Raw genomic sequence first — 19,784 nt, 5'->3', positions numbered from 1 at the left:
GGCAAGCAACAGCTGGGTTCGTTGCCCGGTATGCGTCGCGCCAATGACCACAACGGGGTGGAGAAGCAAAGAGATTTATTTGGAGCTCCAAACAGGGTGCAGGGAGACTGAGCTGTCTCAAATCCTGCAGCAGATTCCAGTATACATTTTATACCTTTTCCTACTTCACTACACAATCTTATGCAACCAATTACCTGTTGCCCCATACAATACCGTAGCCAATCAGCTAAAGCAGCCAGTTGTGTTTTTCCTCAGTAGCATTGCCCAAGCCTTGCCTTATTTGGTCCTATTTGTTCCTGGTTTTCGCTAAACATTTCTGCCTTATCTATCTGTTTCCCAGGCCGAAGCTGGCCTTGGCTGGCGAGCCGTGTGCAAACCTGTCTGTTTGTGTGCTAGCTTCCTCAGAGTTATGCAGGATCACAGAGGGTTCAAGAAGCAAAGGGGCCTTGGTTTATCCAGGCCTAGAGCAGGAGGGCTTCCTCGACACTCGTGGGCTTCCACCCTCCTGAGTTACCTAATGTAGTGCCCAGTGTCCCCAACAACTGGATCCCCAATAGCCTGTAGCCATCTTTAATTGAAGTCTGGATTAAATTGATTAATGATATACAAATAATAAATGCTCTGATTTATCTCACCTGGAAAAGGGACTAAGCTATGCATCTGTGAGTCATTCCCCTCGCTGTTAATGGCCCAGCAGCAAAAGGTAACATTGTCCTTCAACTCCTTATTTTGAAGGATGCTCTCTACTTCCACCTTTCCAAAGGGCAATTTGCTTATTACCAATGGGCTGGTATCATTCTGAATCAGTGTTCTTCCCTGGTCAGATCTGCAGAAACACCAAGCAGGGGAGAGAAAACATTTCCATGGAACATGCCTGACTAAAAATGGAATCCATTGCTACCTTATCACAGAGGGCTAGGTGGACACAAATTGCTAGACAAGTGGTCTGGGGTCATAATGCTACACATTGCCCCGCCAACTTCAGAGAGAATCATAGAATATCAGGGTTGGAAGGGACCTCAGGAGGATTTCCACAAGCTCAGGAGGTCATCTAGTCCAATCCCCTGCTCAAAGCAGGACCAATCCCCAATTTTTGCCCCAGATCCCTAAATGGCCCCCTCAAGGATTGAACGCACAACACTGGGTTTAGCAGACCAATGCTCAAACCACTGAGCTATCCCTCCCTAAATAGACCTGTCTAAGGAAGTAATTCAGTGGTGGCACTGCACCCTTGCCCCCTGCATTCAGGTGATAGAGATGGTCAGCAAAGCAGTGCCCCTGCACATGAATGGAAAAACTGGACCCAGCTCCTGCTCACTGTATGGGTTGCATCAGCTTGATTGTGCCAACAATCTCCTTCCCTAGCAGCTTTATTACTGGGGAATGGCTCCTCATTTCCATCCCTTCCCAAATGATGCACCAGGGCTGAATTTTGGGGCAATAGCACATTAAGCAGGTCTGCCCCATCAGCAAGCATGTTTTAGTGTGTATTCTAGACACTGCTATTAGGAACTGGTACCCATCACCTGGTGTTGGAAAGCCACCCCTGGGACAGATGCTGAAATCTATAAACATCTATTTTAAATAGCAGAATAATTCTCTGTTGTTGTAATATTGGACAGAACTCTGATATATTGTCATGCATCTTTTGCAAGTCTGTGCTGAGCAGTTTAGCAAATACAGATGACATCTATGGGGAATCTCGGAGTTCTACTGTAGGGGCAGGGAAGGACGCGGCGAGCTCTGGCATTGCGATTGGACGCATTGCACAGCGGAAGGCTCCCCAGCCCTCTCTGATGTTTCTCACCTGTCTGCATGCCCAGAACACTGATACCACTCAATACGTGGAGCAGGGTAACCACTGGCTTTACAGTGAAGGCTCGTGGAGTCATTGAATACCATCCAGATGAGATGGACCTCAGGCGGGACTGAATAGGGAATGCAAAGGAGTGTTAGGTACGGAAGTCATATGAACACAGCTCTCTCTACATTTCAATCCTACTTATTTATGTGCAATGTCAAAATGGCAGGGGGAGTGCTATGTGTTTGGGGGAAGGGGTAATAGCTCCCTTTGGTCTCTTGGCCTGGTCTTTGGGATCCAGGTTCCACACTGCCCCTTACCTGTGCCGTATCTTGGTAATCTGTCTATCCAGAGAACAAGATCAGTGAGCGAATATCTTTTACTGGACCAACTTCTCCTGGTGAGAGAGAGAAGCTTTCCAGCCTCACAGAGCTCTTCTTCAGGCGTAAGCTTGAAAGCTTGTGTCTCTCACCAGCAGAAGTTGGCCCAATATAAGCTATTACCTCACCTCCTTTGTCTCTCTAATATCCTGGGACCAGCCCAGCTACAAAGCAACGCTGCATATCCAGAGACCAGGTTTTGTATGGGCAAGCTGCTCTACTTCATCCTATGCAGTATTTCTCATTCCCGACTGTCTCCACGGGTCACCTCTGGGAGTGAGAATTCAGTCTCCATGGCCACTTCCATAGGCCACCCCCCAAACTGTCATGTGGTAACAACTTTCAGGCATTGCCATCCTGGACCCAGTGATCTAGTGATGAAAGGTCGCATAGCTCCTTATCAGTCCTCCCAGCCAGTTACTTATGGCAGCATTTCTACAAGCACCATTTCACATGGTCTGTCATCCAGCAAGGACAAGTCTTTACCGAGTGCACAAACCCTTCCTGTTATTCTCATTTGTCATCTTGCAGGACACTCCCTACGCTGGGATCTATCTCATCAGTAGTGCACACCCTTTTCTGTCCCGACCCTCTTCTCATATGGACAATATGCTACACTACAGAATCTTGGGGATTCACAATCCATGTAGCCAGTGACCCCTATTTCAATATGATCCACCAGGACTCCCCAGAAAAGAAGCAAAGAGAGAACTGTAGAAGAACTAACAAAGAAGGCTACCCTACAGAAAAAAATACAGCCTTTATTCTGAAATTACAGTAGAGCTACAAATGTCATACAGTGAAATTATGGTACTGAAGTGAACAAACAGAGACAGCATTTATTAAATGAAAACTAAAAGCTACAAGTGGCATGAGGCTGAAATTCTCTGCCCTGCAGTAACCATTGGATAAATTCACCTCTGCTAAGCTGGAATTTGTAACAATGCTGTAGTTTGCATACAGTAATGAATGTAGTAAGATTTAAACAGTGAGTCCTGGTATTTAATGTAAATATACAATGATATATTTGTCATAGTTTACTTGCTGGTAACCCACCGAATACAGTACAGTAGAAAGCTTAACACCTTCCCTGTATGCTGACTCTGCCATGTTACAGTCACTGTACCTTGGAACTTCTGGCTGTAACACCCGCTTAGCAGAGGTGAATGTATCCAGGTACAGTGACCCACCATTGCAAAGGGCTTGGAGAGCCAGAGTTGACAAGCACCATGATTATTGTGAAAAGGCCACTCTGGCCATCGCTACCATCACTCTCCTGAGTGCACCACCCCACAGGCGTAAGTAAGGCAGCATTTAGCAGCTTTGATGTTGTTAGCGGCTGCTTTGATGGTTACTGTGACAGCTGCCTTCCTGGAACTAATTCTGCAAGCTCCTCATTTGCTGGCAGGAAGAGCAAGAACCATCTCCTCTCATCCCCTTGCTAGCCGCTAGTGGTTTCCATCCTCTGCTTCGCAGATTTGGCGGCAGGCAGGGCACTTACGTTTCAGGGAGATGCTGAAGGTCACCGATGCATTGGCCTCAGTATTCGCAGCATAGAATGTATACAGTCCGCTTTCCTCTTCTCTCAGCCGGTTCAGGGAGAGCGTGTCGTTGTACCTGTCCCGAGAGAGAATAAAAGGGACTGAAGGAAGCTGCACATCACAAAAACAACCAGATCTCTCAGTGCTGCGCAGTGGTGGTGCGATCGCTGCGTGCACGTTTGCAGCAGCCAGTGCGTTCCTAGCAATAACCCACATCTAGCCTTACAGGGAGGGCACCAAGGGCAGTTAGCAGCTTCACCTTCTGTGAAAGGCAATGAAAATCTCCCCCTAGGACATGAGACCTGTTCTTCTGAGAGAGAGGATGTTGCCCAGGAGAGTGCTATGGGGACTTTAGTCTTCAGCCGGCTGGGCTCTCGAGACAGGCAAGAGGGATCTCAGCATCATATCCACAGGAGCTTCTGTCCCTGCCTTGACCCAGGAGCCTGGATTAAAAACACCTGCTTCTGTGCTGTGCTGGCCTTGGAGTGCTATGAACACTTTCCCCTCTCCAGCACATCTCAGGTCTGATTTTCAAAGGGCTGAGCACATGCAGCTTCCACTGACCTCAAATGCATCTTGTGATGTAAACAGTGACATGAAAGGCACCAGGAATTGGTAAACAGCTGCCACGTAATATCATTGGCACTTCTGGATTGCCAACCCAAACAGGTTAAAGTCCAGTGGTTAAAGCAAAGAATTGGCAGTTCGGATTCTGGTTCCTAGCTCTGCCACCGACTTTCTCTGTGACCATAAGCAAGTCACTTAGCCTCTCAGCAAGAGGTTCTTTATCTGGACTTCTCTGGACTCTCTCAATTCAAGTTTGCAAGACACTTTTGTAGTAGTACCTTCAGCCAAGAATCTTAAAGTGCCTTGCAAACATGACTTGATTGATCCCAGAGAGATGGTCATTATTATAATCCCTAAGTGTGTGGGGAGAAGCTGGGGACACTTTTCTCTCCACACCTTCCAAAACGATATCTTCTTACCATCGCCCTGGCTGGAGCAGGAGATGAAGTGAGCAGCTTGCCTCCCATGTGATGTTCCCCTATTCCCCTTGCTATCTATAGTGCTGACCCAACAAAGTGATAAAACAGTGGGAAGTGCTGTGGGAAGACAGCAAACTCCAGAGAGGTTACAGTACGCCCTCCCCAGCAGGAGAGAGAACTCAGACACTGAGGAGAGTTAGTCTCCAGTTTGTAACTGAGAAGGACGGGGAATGGCCAGCCACACAAATTTTGCAAAGATGGACTTTTCCCTCATTACTCAACTTGCCCCACCATCTATCTCATCCCATTAGTGTTCCTGAACCCCTAACACAGCCCTTAGAACCCTGACTCTGAGTGATGGAGGGCCCTCTCCATAGTTCAGTGCTCCAGTTCATCGTCCGGTGGGTAATTGTTTGTTTCTGAGAAACAAAAGGGCAATTAGCCAGTTCTTCCCAACTAACAGAAGGTTCTGTTCTTTAAATGTGCTGGTTTTTTGTGGGGCACTGTGTGAGGTCCCAGCCAGCTCTTTTCCTTTGGCCTCTGGCCACATCTCATCTGCCTCTGACCCACCTCCAGCACTGGCCATCATCCCCCAGCCTGTGTGAGAGGCTCCATAGGTGAAACCAGCAGGTGGAGCTGAAGTGCAAATGGATGTGGGAGAGGCCACTTAAGGAATTCGGTCTCAGCTGAAGTCCACTGGCCCCAGAGTCAGCTGGGACCACAGTGGAGGATAGGGGCTGTTGGTCTGGCTGGTGGACCGAGTGTGGATCTGTGGTGGGCAGCCCCTGGTAATGGAAGGGTCTGATGCAGTAGGGGACATGCAGACATATGGCTGCCTCCGCCTTGTCACATCCCATAGGAATTATAAAGACATGGTTGTCTTTATCTCTGTGTCTGGTTGGATTGAAAGAAGCCACCCTGTCCTCAGCCCACATTTGCATTTTCTTTGCCCCCCAACCAAAAAGTGAACAAACATGAACAACAGTAGCAAATGCCCATGAGAGTGATGGGGACTTCCCCTGTTGTGCCGCCCAAGGAAAGGCTGCCTTGCTCCCTGGATAAGGGGGGATAGTCCCCTTGACCTTTAAAATGAATAATCCCCCTAGGAGGGGTCTGCTGTAGGGGGAGCCTGTTCCCAGTAGAAAGGATCCAGCTGGCAGTGTTGGAAATTAGCTCAGTGGTTTGCGCATTGGCCTGCGAAACCCAGGATTGTGAGTTCAATCCTTGAGGGGGCCATTTAGGGAAATTCGGCAAAAAAAATTGGGGATTGGTCCTGCTTTGAGCAGGGGGTTGGACTAGATGACCTCCTGAGGTCCCTTCCAACTCTGATATTCTATCATGTCTATGATAAAATACTCTGCTGATGAGCACAAAGGCGAGAGGAGATACTATACCTGTTGTTACCAGGGACCATTTGGTCATTGAGTACGGCGCTCACAGAGTGTTGGGAAGGATTCTCGTGTGTCCATCTCCAGTTGCTAAGTCTGGGGTAAGCCTCAATCAAGACCTGCAGTTCCAGATTTCCTCCCAACTTTACTTCATGGCTGCTGTTCTGCATGGGCAACAGACGTACATAACCTCTCTCTGAGGGACAAAAAGAGCAAAGCCAATCAGTGGCTGTGTCTGTGAAGGACAAAGGTCATCCACATTCAGCCCTGGCACAAATGGTGCCCAGCTCCACTGATCTCAATAGTCGCCTGCCTTTACACCAAGATTGGTTTGGGCGTAGAGAGGTCTTTGCTGATCCCAGTTCCTGGTGGGACCCAGCTCAGCCTGATGCGGGACAATGAAATTACATTCTCTCAGTGCAATGCTGTCTTTTTCTGATGAGCTTTCAGTTACTCTCAGAGGCTGGGGCATACCCAGGTCACACTTCATATTAAAGTTCCATTTACAAAGGGCTAATAGATGGCTAATCAATTGCTAGAATTAGCCCAGCAGGTTAACTGGTTGCTTAGAACCATGGCTTATGACTATCTTTAACACTGTCTGCTGGTGTTCTTATAACCACATGTGACCTACACTACTCATGTCTGCAACAAGCATATAGCATCTATGAACCATCCATTAACACCTTATAAATAGAACCTTACTATACAGTGTGACCCATACCCAGCTTTGGAGAGAGCTGATACGACAAGGACTTGAGGTTAACTGATTAACAGACAGGATAGCTGGGAAGGGGGAGGACCTGAATGCATTGGCTGAGTCAGCTATGCTAAAGAGTGATGTGGCTAAACGAGCAGGCTGTATCACCTGTGCATCCCCCAGGAGTCCAGTCCATCCCCTTTGCCAAGCCCCTGGTCTCTTCTCGTCTGGGGAGCACATTCAGATCTGAGCCCGCCTTCCCCCACCAGCGTACTACAAACCCCTGCTTTGGTCATCAGCTAATTTGAGCCCAGGAGCTTCAGAGCTAAAAGGATGAGCTGCTTCTTTTTGAACTGCAGAAGTAGCTCTTTCAGCTTGCATCTGCATTAGACTTTTATTCTCTTCTACGGATCTGCCACTGGAAGGGGGCACAGACCCACCCTCTCCCAGTGTGGGGCACGCAGTCAGCTTTTGTTTCAATGGCCTCTGCTGTGACCTTGTCTGATTCATCTTTTTAGGGGCTGTTTATTAAACTTGTAGACAAAGAGAAGATCTTCCCTGGCTTTGCATCTGACTGTACCAGCGACCAGATCACTAACTGGATAGTGGCACCTGCCTCTTTTCCCTCAAGACACCTAGACTTCCCTTTTCTATCCACTGTAGAGTTCTGGGATTGAACCAGGTGGGTCTAATCGGGGAGTCCCCACTGGCAAACCAACATAGGGACAAGGTTGTGGTATTAGATGCAAATGAATGAGGGAGACGAGGTTGTGTGTGCATGTGCATGGGCACAAATTCCATGATCTCACTTTTCTTCACTGTTCAGGAATTGCTCACCTACAACCTGGAGCACAGCTGAAGAATTACTGGATCCCACAGAATTGTTTGCTACACAACTGTATAGTCCACTGTCTCCTATTGTCACCACTGGAATGTATAGGGTGAAGGAAACGTAATAGTCCTCTTGTGCAAAGTCGTTGTTGGTAGTGATGGTGACCTGCAGCCATAGGGAAGGAATGTTAGACTGATTTGTTTTGGAACAGAAATCAGTATTAGCGATTACTGTGCCCTTCGTCTTGTTTTCTACCTTACTAGACCTTGTCCAAGAATTTATATGGCTAAAGTGCAGACAAGTGGAGACAAACAGATACAGTTAATTGAAGTCTTCAGTGCAGATACTTGTAGCATAGACAGGCATATAGATTTCTTTACACTCATTGTCAACCCTTTGATTATGAGCTGTAGTTACATTGCATTATCTGAACAGACTGCTATACTTTGTGTGCTAATATCATCTCCTACACGGAGACAGTAACAACTCTCAACCAGGAAGTACCATTTTATCTAATCTAACCTAGGTTTTTAAAATGCACTCATCAAAGTTTTATCTATGTATGAAAAGTATTAAAACCAACCCATAATGTACTAAAGTCAACACAAGAAGACCGCCCTTGCTCTCCCCTTCTCTAGGGGAGTGTCTGTGCATTGTGGGTGTTTGTTGTTTTATGAGCTAGGATGTTGATGGGGTTACTGGGGCAAGGCTGGCTTGTAGAAGTGGGTTTTACGTGTCATTTTGCAGGCACTGTTCAGCGAACCCCATAAAACAACCCCCATTTCATTCTCTCATACAGTGAGCCACCAAGAATGTGTCCATGTGTCTCTTAACCCTTTGTAAACTGTCACCGCAACAAAGGAGAGAGAGAAAGGATGGCTGTGCTTAGGTCTCCAGCGTTTACGTGCAATACGCAGTCTAATCATGCGCTTCAGTATTGTGCTCCCATCAGCGGCTAACATATGGAAGGCTCTGTGGGTCAGGAATGACTCTGGCCATCCTCTCCCTCCCCATTTTCCAGAGAGATCACATTCCCCTTTACGGACAGGGGAAAATGACTTACATTCTGAGCTGGATGGATCCACTTGATGTTGTACTTGTGGGAAGGAGAAATTAAATTGCAGGTGATCTGGAAACTTTCCCCCTGTATTCGCACATGGTCTTTTTGTTCCACAGTGACTGAAAGCGGCTTTACCATTGCTAACCAAAGGCAGAGATGGGCAAGGATTAGTTACAGGAGGGCTTAAAGGCCTCTGCATCCTTGAAGAATCCCCAAGGACGTGGCTGCTTAGCTCTTGCCGCCATCCACTTTAATCCCTTCACCCATCATTGGCACCACCTTCACCACCGTTGTCATCCTCACTCCTCCCAGCACTACCACTTTCAGGGCGGGGCCATCACCACGAGCTGGCTCAAAAGCCTTACAGGGTGAGGAATCCCTGTCCCATCTGCCTGTTTGCCCAGCTGCAAGAGCACTGCACCAAGACCTCAGGATTTGCAGTGTTCCAGTAGGAAGAGCAGATTTTCCTTCAGGCTGCTGGATGCATCTGCAAGGATCTGCATGATGCAAACAGCCAGGAGGAGGAGGAGCAAGATGCCAGGGGTATTATCAGCATTAATAGGAGTCCATCGATCAAATGTATTATTCATGTAGTAACAGCAGTGTACACGGGACTGTCCAATAGCACATCCGTGCTAAACAGAGTACAGAGAAAAGGTTCCTGTCAGGCTGTGGAATAGTCTCCCAAGGAAAGGGGTGGAACCCCATCAATGGGAACATTTAAAACTAGACTGGACATAAGTCCTGGGAATACACAATCAGAAACAATCCTGCATTGGTAGAGGGATGGACTTGGGCTCTGCTTTATAAAGGTGTCTATGGGTATTAGGTGACCAAATCCCACTGAAATTCAATGGGAACTGTTCACCTAACTCCCTTAGGCTCCTTCGAAAATTCTAGCCTCCGTGGCCCAGGAGGTCATTTCCATCTCTAACTTCTATGACCTTTCCCCAAACAAGCTTCCCCGGACCCGCTCCTAGCAGAGTTAACAATAGCTGCCTCCCCATGGAACTGCTGGAAGAGTGCTCAGAAACCTAACCCTTTACCTTTCAGAACAATCAATTGGATTTTCGATGACCTCTCCATTTTTCCATTGATCAGGGCCCCACACCTGTAAGATCCTTTATACTCTTGCTTCACGTTGTATATGGTTACTCCATCCCGAGGGCTGAAAGAAAACTCGGTCCCTGGTAAGACTGGAGAATAATCGTCCTTCAGCAGGGTAACGTTGGACCCATTTTCTGGGTCAGTGATCAGACATGGCAGCTGTGCATCACGGCCTTCGCTTACTCTGACCCTGATGCTATGGACATACCACACCTTCTCGGGATCTATCGATGGAATAAGACAAACCAGATAGTGGAATCAAGCAAAGCGCATACAATAATTAATATTACACTAGGGGGTGATATGCTGCACGCCTTCCCAGAATGGTGGGAGCATAGCTTCGTGGCTTGCAGTGCACCGTGGATTTCTGTCCATGATGCCATCATAGCACCCCTGCCTGCGTAGGGTCCCCAATAACAAACCCTCTGCCTGGCAGGGTATATTCAGCAGAAACCAGGTGACAGTCACCTGTGTGGGCACTAGACAGTGTTTCTTAACAGCTGATCCACGGACCAGTGACGGTCTCTGAGATTTTCCAGACACAGTTTAGGAAGGCAGCAAGCTGGTCCCCAACATCAAAACGGTTGAGAAGCACTGCACTAGAGGAGTGTACTAGAAGCAGTAAGCCAAAACCTTATGCATGAGAAAGTTATAATGGTATAAGCTAAGGTGTGAATTTAAATGCATACTGTATTGGTCTAGGTCCCAATGAGGTCTCGCTTATGCTGTTTTGGAAAGGGTTTAAGCAAAACAAAAAAAGAAAGCCGCTCTAATCCACTCTAATCCCAGAGTATCTCTTATCTGGAATATCCAGCTCTTACACAGCATTTTTCATCCATAGATCTCTAGATGGGGAAACTGAGGCATGGAGCAGTGACATGACTTGCCCAGCTCATCTAGCGAACCAGTGGGAGGCCAGGAACATTGACTCCAGGCCTTCTGAGGCCCAGTCCAGTGCTCTATCCATGAGGCCACGTTGCCTCCCTAAGGGTGAATAAGAGCGTCCACATGTGGGGGAGAGGGTTATACTGGTATAATGGTATTGGTATTGCTATAATGATATCGGGGTAACAGGTAAAACTATCCTGTGTAGACAGCCCTTAAATGAGTGTGACAGTAAGTGAAGGAATGGCATTAGCTACCTCTCACAAAGAGATGGATGGACGCTCGCTTCATGTCACTGCTGTTGGTATAAGCGCATTGATAGGTGCCGGTGTCCCTGTACTTGGCGCTGGTAATACTGAGAGTGCTGTTAGCACCACTGGAGTACACGATCATATTCTGTCTTGTGCTGACCCATTCCACGCTGAAATCCCCAGAGCAGTGCAAGGTTACAGGGTCTCCTTTGTTCACAATCATGGCGGTGACATTAGGGTCGATTGTCGGAGATGCCGAGCCTGCAAACAAGAAAGAGAGGATAGGTGAACAACCAGCGTGCCTTACAGATAAACTGGTGGGATCTCATCTCACCTCGCATGGAATATCTTAGCAAGGGCACAAGGAACAGTTGCCATAAAGACTGGGGTGGCTGGCCAGAATTGGACTTTTGGTTCATTTCATGCTCATATCCGAGATTCTAGGCTGATATGGTTGGCTGGGCTTTTTATTTTAATTACTTCTCTGATGGAATGAATTTTAGGCTAGGAGGCGTATTTGATGTCAGAACATTCAGAGACTTAGGTGGCAAAATCCACTCTTTTGCACTGATTAATCCAGGCTCCAGAGATGCTTTGTTTTACTTTCTTAGAAGTTGTTTTTTTCCTATTGATCAGCATTTATTTGGCCGTAAATTTCACTGTGGAGCTGTAAGCACATTGTGCGAATTGTGCTGGGACATACTCCTACTCCTGCATTTTTAATCCAGCAGCAATCAATGCCATTTTCTTTTGTTTACTTCTCTCTGTGTACTACATGAGTGCTAACATCAGAACAGAACAGGAAAGAAATGTGCCAAACTATTTTGTGCAGAGCCAACTGAAAGAGCTCAAAGCACTGATTTTGTATCAAAAACTATTTTGGGGAAACTAATTTCTTGGTGGCTGAGTCGTGGATTTTGAAAATTACAAAATAATACATAGTACTTGTATAAGTACTCAAATACTGTGGTGATAGAGGTCAGATAACCACCCAGATCTGATAGAATTTCATCCTTAGTACTCACAGAATTGTATAAAGGGAAGCATTATTATTCCCATTTTACAGATGGGGAAACTGAGGCACAGAGCAGTTAAGTGACTTAGCCAAGGTCAAACAGCGAGTAATTGGCCGGGCCAGGGGTGGAACCCAGTCCTCCTAACGCACAGATCTGTAGCTATGCACTAGGCCACATGATCTCCTAGCCTAATGATCACCATTTTGCAGTGGGTCAGACTTCAGGCCTGAATTTGAGTTGCCATATTTGCCTTTAAGAGGCATTGTGGAACTAACTCCTTCATCTGTTTGAGTAAAGGGGAACCTGGAACCTCCTTCAGCCCTCACTGTCATAGAGAAACACATTTATTTTGTCTTGTCAGCGAGTTCTTTTAGTCACTGCCTATATTTAAGGAGAGGGGGGAAGTGAAAAATGAATCAGTGCCTTATGGGGAAAAAGCTGCAATAGCACCCTCATGACAGATTTTCTTTCAGGGGACAGGAAACACATTGCAAATGGCTATCTGTGCTCTGAGGGGGTTGGCTTCCCCCCCCAATACACAGCCAGCCCCTTCCAAGAGCTGGCTGTTCTCCCACTTCTGCTTTTCTGAACACTAACCTCTTCCCCAGATCTTAAAGGAACATACACTCAAGTTAAAAAAAACCCTTCCTATACTGGCAAAGTGCTCCTAGTGTAGACGTGGCCTAACTCAACAGGAACTCAACGAGCAGACTCCAACAGAGCTGTGTATGAGCAATTGGAAAGGACGACATATGGAATATTTGACATTTATTCCTCTTGAACTTTTTTTTGCTGTTTTTTGACTTCTTATAGAAAACAGGAAAAAACCCATTTAGTCCCCAAGCAGAGAAGGAAATATCCCACAATCCCTTTGAAACCATATTTTCCATGTATCTACAGTTTCCTGCTCCCTTCTATGCTAGAACCCTGTATGAGGGGATGGGAGTGGATCTGCTTGTATGTTGGTTTCTTGTCCAGCCATCAGTGTGCCTTGCTGTCACTGTAGCACCTAATTGGTTTGCTTGGTAAACTTAGCATTGGCCATTAATATTAAGGATATGTCTACGCTGCAGTCAGGAGGTGTGATCACAGCACCTGTAGACATACCTGAGCTAGCTTTGATTAAAGCAGATAAAGCATGCACCAGGGCCAGTACCCGAGTGTGAGCGGAGTTGCTGGTGAGATGCATTAGGACAGTAAATCAGCCCCCCCCTCCCCCGTAACGTGGCAGGAGCTCTGGCTCAGGGTTCTGTTCTCCCGCTGACCAGAATGCAATCTCACACGAAGCTGGAGAGCGTCACCCACCAACTTCCTCATTGTTGTCGGTAACTGCTGGCCATTGGCTTCACCACACCATGGTTGTGTAACAATGACCTCCAGTTGCAGGACGAAGCCCATCCCCCTGGACCATCCCAGCCACAACAATTAGCCAGGCCCCTTCATTGGGCCAGAGCTTGTTCTTCTTCTTTAAACTTATTTTCCCAGGGACTCTAAGCTCAGAGGCAGATGCTAGTATCCGGTGAGGTTCCAGCCTGAGAATGCATGGAGGCCCAGCGACGTCCCCCAGGCTCACACAGAGTCAGCAGGACTTAAACCAGGTGTTGGAAATTGAAAGGGCATGGGGCCTCATGGCTCAGTGTCCTGCATTCGAAGCAATTCCTGAGGCACTAACTAACCAGAGTCAACCGCAGCATCCTTCAGTGCCCAATCTCTCTCTCTCTCACACACATCCCAGCTGTCTAGTCCATATTATTCTAATAGCCAGGCAGCTCCAGGTGCCTCCAGAATCAGGAATAACCTTACATCTATGTCCCTACCGGAGCGTAGCCCACATTGCATCCCTCACTGCCCTGTGGGGATGTCCAGTGAAGTGGCACTCCATGCCTTTGTTAGGACCCCCTTGAAAATGGTATAGTCCCTTGGCAAACATGTCCCAGCATGCAAGGTGTCAAACACTCAGGGGCTGAATGTTCAAATGGAGTTAGGCTTCTAACTTCTATTTAGTTTCCTAACATCCACTGAAATCAACAGAAGTTAGAAGCCTAACTCCTTTGGAGCGGTCAGTCCTCAGAGCCCAACCTTCAAACACAGGTGCCTTAAAAGGGTGTCCAGATCCCACCCTGGGATACGCAAACAACCAGTCACTGCATGCAAGTGGGGCATCTGATGTGGGATTTGGCCAGCCTATTTGATCTGGGGGCAGGGATGCCATGTTTGGGAACTGGGCCCAAAGTTATTAAAGAAATATAGCATATCTGGGACCCAGCAACTGTACCGTGACCTAGCAGGGGGAAACACAGCAATGCCAAAAGAAACAACTAAGGAGTCAAGAAACAGATTAATCAAATTCAGACAGAAAACAAAATACAACCCACTGGAGACTTATGCAGGGATAATGCTGGTGCATGCAAACCTAGGGATGCTTCAAGATTCTTGGTGCTGTGGGATTTCTGAATAACTGTGATAAAACTCAGCTGTCAAAGGCTTCATGGGGGAACTCAGTAGGGAAATACCTAGCAACGCCTAATGAGATGGACCCACTGAATGTGGATCTTCATTGTAAACGTGTCTATGTTTCCAGTGGGGATCCTGACAGAGTTCTCTAGGCTCCAGGAAATGTTGTGTCTCCCCAGTCACTGCCTAGTCCACATTATCCCAAGTTCCCATCCTACCCAGGGTTCCCAGCCATTCCTGTCTTCCTGGGACAGTCCCAGATGCTCAGTTTCATGGAGGAACTGCACAGTTCCTTAAAGATTAGGGTTAGGGTTCGGTTGCAGGGGAGAGGGGCTGGGGAGGGAACCTCTCCCACAATGTCACCATTGCTTGAAATGCAAAACCAGAAAACACTCAGTTTCCAGAGGGGTCCCCTTTCCATATTTTATTTTGCAAATGGGCGGGAGAATCCTGCATGCTTCTCTTGGAGGACTGAAAAGAGACAATGACAGGAAACGGGCATAGCATCCAAATCAGAACAGACAGCACAGACTTTGCTGTATTCCTCTCCCATCCTATTCCATTGAAAGGCTTAACAATACCCTTGGCCTAGCCCTTCACAGTGATTGGAGAAAGCAGGCTGAAGTGGCTTAGGCATGTTGTAGGGATATAAAAAAACCCAGTATTCCTAGACAAGCCTTTGACTGGATCCCACTTGGTGCAAGACAGAAAAGAGAAGGAGAAGAGAGGACATAAAAAAAAAGATCGGAGAAGACGTTGCTGCCATGGGAATAGATTATAATGGAGCAAGAAACGTGGCACTAGACAGCTAGAGGTGGAAACACTGGGTCATAAGGCACGAAAGCATCTAATCTATATGCACCACCAGCATCACCAAAGGGCTGCAACCCTCAAACACAATCTGATACAGCGTCCCAATACCCTAGCCACTGCGGAGTTTACAGGCCACCTGCAGGAACCAGCGCCGGCTATTCATAGCATGCTCTTGAGTGGAGCTCTTGAGCATGCTCATGCTCTTGAGTGGAGGGGGACTGATTTGAGAATAAGTGCCCCTCAGATCCAGCCCATGATTTTCACTGAGGATCCTGCCTTCCCAAGAGAAAAAAAAACCCACCAGGGCTTGTCCACACCCATCCAATAACACTTAGCATGTCTACAGTGCCTTATATGTTCAAAACAATGGTACAGGCGTTACTAATAGAATGAGCCCACAGCTTAGCGGAGATCTGTCCTGGGGCTCTATTGGTTCCTAGCCCTTTGCTCTAACAGCTGGGACACAAGGGACTGGATTGACACAGGCAGATGGGCACCTAGAGGAATTTACAAAACTGCCTCAGTATGTTAGGTGCCTAACTCCCATTGTTATTTATTATCTGGATTCTCAGAGCGTCTCGGATCCCTTGTCAGGGACCAGGACCCCCATCAGAGGCGCAGTACAGACAGAACAAACGTCAATGGGAGTTAGGTGCAGAACTTGATTTGTAAACTCCACTTGGTGCCTCTCTGCATCTTTAGGCACCTAAATACCTTTATAAATCTGGCCCTAGGAGCCTTAAATTGTCTTGTAAATCCCTGATAATGTTGGCATGTTGCTCTTAGTGCAGCGTCATTCTCTTGTGCTCAGTGCTATAAATGAGCCATAATGAGTCTGCAAGGCAAACCACACCTTGCCTATTCCGGCGGTGTCGGCGGGGCCGCCTTTTAACTCTCCCACCATTGCAGCAGTTGCCCCCTGCAACAGTCTGCTGAATGAGGGGCTGTAACGCTTCACCCCAGCCCCCCTTGGTTTGCTGGGGATGGGATCATGAGTGCTGCGCTCCCTTTTGGACTCGGGGCTGCATGCTCTTTGGGCCAAATCCGGAGCACCTTGCTGACCTTCCGTTCCATCCTGACCCAGGCAGAGCTCTCAGGGCCAGATTTTTAAAGGTGTTCCTGAAGCCGTTAGGCACTCGAGTGCTTTTGCAAACCCCAGTCGGCATCTATCTGCATCTGTAGGGTCCTAAACACCTTTAAAAATCTGGTCCAGTGACTTTAATGGGAGTTTGCTGGAGAAAGGATGGAGCAAACACTGACCAGGGAGCTTGGGATCCCTCCTGTTCTGCAGAGTCACCTATGGGTCGTGCAGAAAGAGTCTCCCCAACGTGCAAGTCTCTCTCTAGACACATCCTACATGCCACCGCTTTCCAGCTGCCGCGGGCTCACATTGGCTCAGTGGAGTTGGTGCTGTCAGACCTACCATGCCAGATGCCAGCTGCCGCCAGAAGCACCAGGACGGCAGGGTCCATCTCCCTTGGACTGAAGGTGCCTCTTCAGTTGAAGGAACAAGTGCTTCAGCTCAGCGGATCCTCCCGAGTAGAACAGAGAAGGCTGGAATGGAAAGCGCTGCTGAGTCGTCTTCAACTGTTCTCTGCTGCCGTCTCTCTCTGGGATAAACTTCTCCTTTTCTTTCTGAACTGACCACAAGTTAGGAAATCCCTATTTTTTTGTTTGTTTGTTTTTAAAAAAAAGAGTTACACAGTGTCACCAGTGGCAGAGGACACCACCGCACACTGCTCTGCTCAGAACCTTTCCAAACCCCACCTTTCAGTGCAGGCCTGGGTTAGCCTCCTCCCACCCCGTCTCCTCCTGGGTTTGTGATGGGTCAATTATTTACAGTCAGAAAAGCTGGATCGTGAAGTGGAGCTTTACGGAAAACGTTCTTGACGTGAAACACGCACTAGCGTAAGCTGCAGGGACAGGCCAATGCACTGCAATGGCCCGACAGTAAGCTGCAGGGCTGGGGGCTGGGCTGTTGAGAATTCGACTACATTCCCACCATGGCAGAAATGAATCCTAAATCATTTCAAAGGGATTTTCAGGGCAAATTTGGCACCAAATGCGGGTTGTTTGAAGCCAGGGAGCACACTGGGGTACAGCCGTGGAGGAGCTGGTGCATAGTGTCAAACCCTGAGGGCCTTCATCTGTGGCTTCCCAGTGAAATCAGAGGGAGTGATGTCCACGTAAGGACTAAACAAAGGCAAGATCCTCAGGATTCAGACTGTAGAAGCCAGGTTGTACCTGAGGCCATTATTCCATATGGGCAACAGGCAACCCATGCATGGGAGGAGCCTTGTTTGTTTTATATATGTACATATGAAATGTAAGGAGAAGCACCCAAGGTTAGGCCTCCCCACTAGCACGAACAGTAGGAAAGTTCAGTGAGCATTATCCGTAAGCATTAGTGAAGTTGTGGCCACTTCTCACCCTGCCGAAACCATTGTAAACAAGAGCCAAGGGCTGTATATGCTAAAGCAGCAGTTCTGTGCTGAACTTTGGAGTGAAACAGCTTTATGGGGCTACATGCAGTCAGTGGGCCAGGGACTCAGTTGGTGTAAATCAATATCGCGCCAGTGAAGTCAATGGGGCCATGCCAATTTCCACCCTCTGAGGATGTGGCCCGATGCATGGCCCATGGTGCATTCTGCAGAGAGCACCAGCTGCCTTTGCTGCCTTTTTCTTTAGCGCTTTGCAACTTGTACATGCTCAAAGAAATCCTTGTGCCAGTGTTTCTGCAAAATGCCAGGAGACCTCAAACATAGGTGCTGGAACTAGGGGTCTGGGGGGTGCTGCAGCACCCCCTGACTTGAAGTGGTTTCCATTATATCCAGGATTTAGAGTTTGGTTCAATGGTTCACAGCACCCCCTTCATAAAAATTGTTCCAGCCCCCCTGACCTCAAATGCATGCAAGGAGCATCACTGCTTTTCCCCCTCCACCCAGGAGATGGGAAAGGCAGGCTTGTAAAACTCCTGTCAGTTATTTGGTACCTTGCTCCACCTAGCAGGGGAGACAATTTACCATAAACTTTGTAGTGCTCCAGCCCCACTTCTGCTCTGACCGTATTTTTCCTCTATGGAAGGAGCTTAAGAAAGGATTTTGGTTTTTCCATATAGTCTTATGCTCTGAGGTGACACTCACATTGCAAAATGATATGTCTGCCTTCTTGCCATAATGCACACCCTTTTCAAAGGCATGGCTCAGAGCGGGTTTATGGAAAGTGAGGTGGGGAATATTCTTTGTGACCTGTACCATGGTATCCTTCCAAATAACTCCTTCAGCTGCCAGTATCTGGCAAATGGGTGTAGTTAGATGTCTCAGCCAGGCACCATCTCCAGTTGCGTGATTGCAGCTCGCCCTCTCTGGTCAGGCCAGAGGATGGGTGGGGGACGGAAGAAGCACTAGACATGAGCTCAGCCATTAGTGATTCATTGTTTCCTCCATACGTGCATCTGACGCCCATGAGCAGCAATGGGCATTCCACATGTGCTGGGGAGGTAGAACACGCAGGTACCTATGGAATAAGCTGCCCATAGGGAATCAGCCCTGTGAATGACAGGCGATGTGGCTCATGCTCTTTGCTGAGGCTGCCACAGAGGGAGTCAATAAATGCTCACTTTGATGGTGGTTTATGATGTGGGAACTTGTCCACTGAGCACACAACTGAGACTTGTTGCACACCGGTCACCACAGAGTGTCCAATATCTTTTATCATTACCAAACTGGGCTTGTCAGTGCAGGCTTTGCTGGACCAATTGAATCTGTTGCCACCAAATGACCTGTTTATGCAAGTGGGAGACTTCAAAGAGTCCTTTCTCAAGGAGGTGTGCAGCCTATGCATTATTGATTACGTACTGTTATTATTTATTGGCCGAGCTCTTAGCTAATGACCTATTTTGGAAAGCAGTCCTCTTCTTACAGAACAGTAGCCTTTCCAGCCAACTCAAGTTCAAAGCCAGGAAAGAAACCTGACACCAAATTAAAGCTAACATCTAAGTGTGTTCAAATGAACACAGCAGGAAATACCCTGCATGCAAATGCCAAAGCATAAAACCAAACTGAGGCTGATTTGACCTTGTCCATAGCTAAGTGAGGGCTTGACTTAATCAAGCGCAAGAACCAATGTGATGATTTATCTGCTCCCTTCAGTCTTCTGTCTGGCAGGAAAAAACAGCGGGGGGCGGGGAAGGGAAGGGAAAAGAGAAATGGCATGAATGTGGTTTGGCACTAATCAGAATTTGTAAAAAGGGCCCCTGGAAAGCGCTGCCACAGAAATGCCATGCAGTGGCATAGATGTAATGCCTCTCTGTGGATCAGGGGGTCCAGGATTTGGGTCAGAATTTAATTAACACTGGCTAGCCCTTGAGGATGTGAGGAAAGTCTGGGGGCGGGGGGAGAGGGGGTTAAAGAAAAGACAGCTTTTGGAAGGAAAATATTTCCTTTCAGCAGTTTTTCCTGGCTTAGCCAAGGAAAGAAGAATTGCCACTAAAATCTGCAGTGCAGGGCAGAGGAGGGGGAGTCTGTCTCAAATGAGGGTCACGTCCCAGAGCTGGGCGTTTGCAGGTGAG

The 19,784-nt window shown here is 47.7% G+C and overlaps 1 protein-coding gene across 2 annotated transcripts in view; it reads right to left on the bottom strand.

The window, feature by feature from the left end:
* Positions 1 to 16,983, bottom strand: part of CSF1R (colony stimulating factor 1 receptor) — a 31,176-nt gene extending 14,193 nt beyond the window's left edge. For both annotated transcript variants that reach the window (XM_074960308.1, XM_074960309.1), the window contains exons 1-9: positions 16,638 to 16,983; positions 10,938 to 11,192; positions 9,735 to 10,019; positions 8,692 to 8,828; positions 7,634 to 7,793; positions 6,103 to 6,292; positions 3,683 to 3,798; positions 1,808 to 1,928; positions 636 to 826 (exon numbers count right to left, since the gene is read on the bottom strand). In XM_074960308.1, the coding sequence (XP_074816409.1) occupies positions 636 to 826; positions 1,808 to 1,928; positions 3,683 to 3,798; positions 6,103 to 6,292; positions 7,634 to 7,793; positions 8,692 to 8,828; positions 9,735 to 10,019; positions 10,938 to 11,192; positions 16,638 to 16,686 (1,504 nt within the window). In that variant the 5' untranslated portion in view covers positions 16,687 to 16,983. The remainder of the gene's footprint in view (positions 1 to 635; positions 827 to 1,807; positions 1,929 to 3,682; positions 3,799 to 6,102; positions 6,293 to 7,633; positions 7,794 to 8,691; positions 8,829 to 9,734; positions 10,020 to 10,937; positions 11,193 to 16,637) is intronic.
* Positions 16,984 to 19,784: the final 2,801 nt, after the last annotated feature.

Source organism: Natator depressus, chromosome 8 (assembly GCF_965152275.1).
Source record: "Natator depressus isolate rNatDep1 chromosome 8, rNatDep2.hap1, whole genome shotgun sequence".
Lineage (NCBI taxonomy): Eukaryota > Metazoa > Chordata > Testudines > Cheloniidae > Natator > Natator depressus.
This window is presented reverse-complemented; position numbering and strand designations above follow the sequence as displayed.